This window comes from Lipotes vexillifer, unplaced genomic scaffold (assembly GCF_000442215.2).
Source record: "Lipotes vexillifer unplaced genomic scaffold, Lipotes_vexillifer_v1.1 scaffold213, whole genome shotgun sequence".
Classification (NCBI taxonomy): domain Eukaryota; kingdom Metazoa; phylum Chordata; class Mammalia; order Artiodactyla; family Lipotidae; genus Lipotes; species Lipotes vexillifer.
The window spans coordinates 5425296-5430631 of NW_006780610.1; the positions used below are offsets into that span (position 1 = coordinate 5425296).

At 41.9% G+C, this 5336-nt stretch overlaps 1 protein-coding gene across 1 annotated transcript in view; it reads right to left on the bottom strand.

Annotated features, from left to right (window-relative positions):
- Nucleotides 1–4129, bottom strand: part of LOC103079391 (argonaute RISC catalytic component 3) — a 125624-nt gene extending 121495 nt beyond the window's left edge. Inside the window, exon 1 of the mRNA XM_007453827.1 lies at nucleotides 4025–4129. Coding sequence (XP_007453889.1) covers nucleotides 4025–4043 — 19 coding nt within the window. The 5' untranslated portion in view covers nucleotides 4044–4129. The remainder of the gene's footprint in view (nucleotides 1–4024) is intronic.
- Nucleotides 4130–5336: the final 1207 nt, after the last annotated feature.

Here is a 5336-nt window from a genome sequence, read left to right on the forward strand (position 1 = left end):
AATGTCTGGTGAATGCTGTTCATCACAACAAACCGAGACTAAACAGGTTTGGAAAGAATACTATTCTTAAATAAATTATCTTTTTAGCTTTATCTTCCTGAAAACAGATCACTTGCCTTTTCCTTCCATCCATTAAAACAAAAGAAAACCAAACCACACATAAATTACTTAAGATCCTAGTTTTAAGTATTACAAGAGGAAAAAATTTTTTAGATTAACGAAATATAATATTTAATTCATCTTTCAGGTAGACCCTCAATTATTTTAAGACTATGGAAACCAGTGTGAAAAAAGATGGTTGTGATATAAAGCAATGTAGTATTCAATTAGAATCTAACAGTTTATGACAATTTGGCAAGAATTCTATCTCGAGCCAGGGTTTTTCCATATACAACACAGAACTTTTCCTGGAAATGTCCCCTTTACAGGGCCTCTGGCCTCTGCATACTTTCAGACCAGGCCTACAGAATCAAACAAATTCAATGTTCCCACTGGAGAATATAAATTAATTCTAAATTATCAACCTATTACATAAAATTCTCTGAAAGAGCAAATGTAGCACTTAGAAACTGTTTCATTCATTTTAACCACTTTCCTAAATTACTTCATTAAAAAAATTTTTTTAATTAATACATTTATTAGCTTGGAAACTGGTTTAAAACTTTAAAGAGTGGTTATATCAGGGTGCTGAAATCAAGGATAATTTTTTAAAGTCTTCATCATGTTAATCGAATTATGTTTAAGGGTTTCATAGATGTTCTTTTTCCCGCTTTACTTTCAAGTCTTTGTTTAGAAGAAAAACGTTGTTTCTTGCCTCCTTTACAGTTTTCCCTCAGGGCTTTCCATCACTGTCAGAGAAATTAAATTCTAAAACAAAAATCAAAATAATCTTGCACATTTTTATAAGTCCCAATGCCAGTCAAGAGCAATAAATACTAGAAAAAAAGTTATAATGGCCACTCCAGAGCAGCACTAGCTAAAAGTTAAGTGACAACAAAGTAGAAAAACCTTTTCCATGTTTACAATTCATGCCCTCTAGACAGAACAGCTTTTTATCTTCTTCAAGACAAAAATCTACAAGTGAGAAAATCTATATAACAATAAAAACATTTCCCAAGGGATTAAAGAAATACTAAACTGAAAACCTAATGGCATTACATATTTTAGTACTTTGAATCCACAACTTTTATCCACCTCATTCAAATTTAGCTTCCACACATCCTTTGGAACTTGTTCTCAAATAACTTTTCTTGATTTTTATTATTAAAGAAACACAGAGTCCTAAAACAACTACATTCAAACAGGAATTCAAGAATATAACTAAGAAACATAGTCTATTCACTTTTGCAAGACTGTATAAGACATCTACCAGACATGTCAAATCACTTTGCATTATTATTAATTTAAGGTAATAGAAAATGTTTTTCTTCCATTGGTAGGTAAGTACAATTCCTTATGCCCTTAACAGTAGTCTGACTTTACCTAAAAATACAGACTAGAATAGTACAGTCCTAAAAAATAGCTACTCAGGAGAACTGATACCTTAATGAACATTTCTGCTTCTTTTATTCCCACTTTATTTGGAATGAAAATATATATACTCTTAGTCCAGCTGTAATTAAAGCATAAAAAAATAGGGTTTCATCAGAAGTTCCCCTAACTAAGGAGTCATAGGCACAGATGCTAAACTATTGATTATTATTATTTAAAAACCAATTGTGCCTGCCAGCTTTTTGGTTAAATCAGAGTTAACACAGTACTAAATCACGACATTGTACAGGACATCCTTAAAAAATCACTTAAAATATTACATGCAAAAGGGAAGAATAGACAAATATTAACTTTTAGTGAGGAACGATTTGCCGAGAAACAATTATATAGAATTTGTATCTCTAGTCCTCTAATGTAAATAAATTTAAGTTTTCTATGTATCCACCTAACAATTAGAATTTAAAATATTTTGCCATAAGATGATTCCTGAGAATCTCCACACAAAAGAAAAACTTAGAACAAATTTGGAGAGCCAAGATCCAACACTGACTCAACAGACTATCAGAGAAAATATGCATCTAAAATTTTTTAAACCAAAATATGTATCTGTCAAATTCTTGATTTTAGACTTAGTTGCACATTTTTCCCAACTATGCTTTCGGTTTCACTTGCAGCATAACAATTACACATCTCAGGAAGAACGAAAATTTTGGTTTTGATGATGACAATCTTAAGCCAAATTATACTTTATCTTCATCATTAAATTACAGTCAATCATGTATAAACTGCACTGAAGAATAAACTTTGTGTTTCACAATGTCCAAGCATATGGCTGACAAATCTAACTATACCTCCGCAGATGTGAGGACAGTTAAATAGGTATATATTTCAGCAACGGCCCATGCAAAAAGAAGTAAAACTTATCTATAGCTCAAGAATTCTTAGGAGCATTTACTGAATTGTACTTGGCAAGTTGGACCCCTTGGCTAGGCAGTTTGACTTCAGAAGTATTTTCTAAGATGTTGTCCATATATTTGGGAATAATTTCACATGAAAAACCCAAAAATGAAAAGAACCTTAAAAATTTTTGGAAATATCTTTAAAATTTTAGGATAAGTAGTAAAGTGTTTAACTTTCATGTTTGTTTTCCAGGCTCAACAACAGAACAGTTATGTAAAAATCATGTATAGCTCCCAAATCATCACATTCCCTAAACAGTGTATTAGAAAACTGGAAAACAAAAGCAAGACAGTTTCGGAAACCTACAAATCAATGATAAACAAACGAGAGTCTAAAGCTCTTCACAATCTAGACAAACCTTTCCCTTTTTAAGGAGACGTGGAAAAAAAAAAAAAGGAGCATGCAAAAGAGACACTGTAAAAATTGATTAGAGAAAATTCCATATAATAAAACTTGTAATAAACCCTTCTCCCCAGCCCACCTCTACAATTCCTAAGGGCTTTTTGCATCTATTTGACAATTATACTCCTTAACGTAGTCAACAAAATCTTTAATACCGTTATGTCACTGGTTTCTTTCATGTAAGTTTTTCTTATCTCATATTCAGGTGCCTCTCAAACTGGCAAAATGAGATGTGAATTTCAGGGACTTGTGGTACTATTAGTAAGAAGACACCCGCCGCTTAATATTTTCATAATTAAGTTATAAAACTGTGACTGGCTGGATGAAGCATACTTCCAAATTTAACATACCAAATATGATCATTTGGAAAGCAAATCGTTATGTAACACCTACTTTATGTCCTTCAATTAATTACAGACCGTGAAAAGTGCTTTTTCTTAAGATAAGTACTGCCCATGATGCAATTTTTTCTCAAGACTGTCATTTTTTCCCAAGGAGAGAAGCAGTTTTCTTAAATTCCAAATTTCCAAGAATATGACAGCCGATTCTCTAAGGAATATAGAATGAACACATATATATATAGTCAGCAATTTTAAGATCTACTTCCTCACATAAGCAGTGATCCAGGCTGATATGACATTTCCAAGATCCTCAGGAACTATTATATGTACCATGCTGCCACAAACATAGATGAGAACTCGGGGATGGAAGAAATTCCATCTTGCATTTGACGTTGCACTGTTTCAAACTTAATTCTCATCTGTTTTCTTAATGTATCTTCACAACTACATAAGGGAGATACATAAAGGAGAAGGCTGGCCACCCAGTGCCTCTACGGGACACACTACCCGATTAAAGAATATACACCCCGTTGTATCTTCAATGGAGTAACAAAAAAGATGGCAAACCCTTCTAGACTCCGGGGAAAAAAGAGTAATATGGCCTAGGGAACCCCAAACTTCAACCCTTTGAGCAGTCTCTTCCCCGCAGTGTCATCACCTACTCCGTGGCTCCAGGGAACTGCGGCGGGGCTGCGGGGAGGCGGAGGAAGGGCCGGGCGGGGGACCGAAGGGGGACGGCGCTCACCTCGCGCACCTGGGCCGGGGCGCAGGGAGCGACGATGCTCTGCGGTTACCCCCAACGGACGGACCAGCAGGTCTGACTCACTCACCTGCGGAGCCGATTTCCATTCATGGAGCTGGGGGGAATGCTTCCAGCGAGAAGGGCGCCCGCCACTGAGGGCAAGGAGGCGGCGCAGGGGGCGACGCGGCGCGACAGGAACCCTCACTCGGCCCCGAGGCGGGGTGGTGACGGCTTCTCCTCAGCAACCGCACTCCGAAAGCTCTGAGGAAGAAGCGTGAGGCAAGAAGAGACGGGCTCCGTGCGGAACTTGCGTCGCCCGCGGCCGCCTACGATCCCAGTGCCCCTCCACGACTGCGGCGCCGCCGCCGACCTCCCCGGGGGCCGCCCCCGGAAGCCTGCTGGCGTCAGTTCCGCTGCCCGGGCTCTCGCCCGACATCCAAGCCTCGCCTCTCCGCCCTAACCGTGCGGGGGCGACGTCTGTGCGGGCGCGGCCGGCGGGGAGGACGCAGGGGAGGTGTCGCGGAGCGGGCGCCGAGCCTGGGCGGGGCCTGGGGCGAGCGCGATGGGGTGCGGCCAGCGGCCGCGAGCTGGGCGGGGCCTGCCCTCCCGCGGCCCTCCGCCCGGCTGTGCCTGCTGGAGACAACCCCGAGGGGTTGGACTCCTCCCACCACCTTGGTGCGGGACAGTGCCTGCCCGAGGCGAGGTCGCGGAGGGCGGCATAGCTAACCTGGACAGGAGCCTTCGTGAAGCGTGGCTGGTGTGAGGTGCAGGACCAAGACCTGCAGCTGTGAAGGCCCCGGGCCAATCTTGGGGAGAGGCCCCCTTCTCGAGGCCCTCCCGCCACGCCCAGTTGGGACCGACCCACGCACCTCCTCCCCTGCAGGCGGTCAAGTGACCACCAACAGTTAGTTGATCAAGCCTGTAGAGTTGCTTTGAGGACCATTTTTTTTCGCGGGGGGCAATGTACAATATAACTTGGGGAAAGATTATGAAACAGGACTTGACACAAACATCAGATCTTATAATTTCCATGTTAAAAACTCTTTAATAACTCCTGGTCACACCAGGACCCAAACTCCATCGCGGGGCCAGCTGTAGGCGTAACGGGGCCCCCGCCTTTCCCCTCAAGCGTCTGAGACTCTTCCTCATCATGCGACAGCTATACTGGTCGGCCTCCCCTAACGGGGAAAGCGCTTTTCTATTAGACCTGGAGCCTCTCTGCTTCTGGTTCCCTTGGCCAGGAGCCCTCTCCTTCCTCTTCACACTCACCCCTTCCCCTCCGCCCCCCAGCCGCTCTTCACACCTCAACTTAAGACATTTCAGATGCCTTTCCCAGACCTCCGATCTATGGTGAGGTACTCCTGTATACTATTACAGTATCTCCTTAATAACCCCTCTCC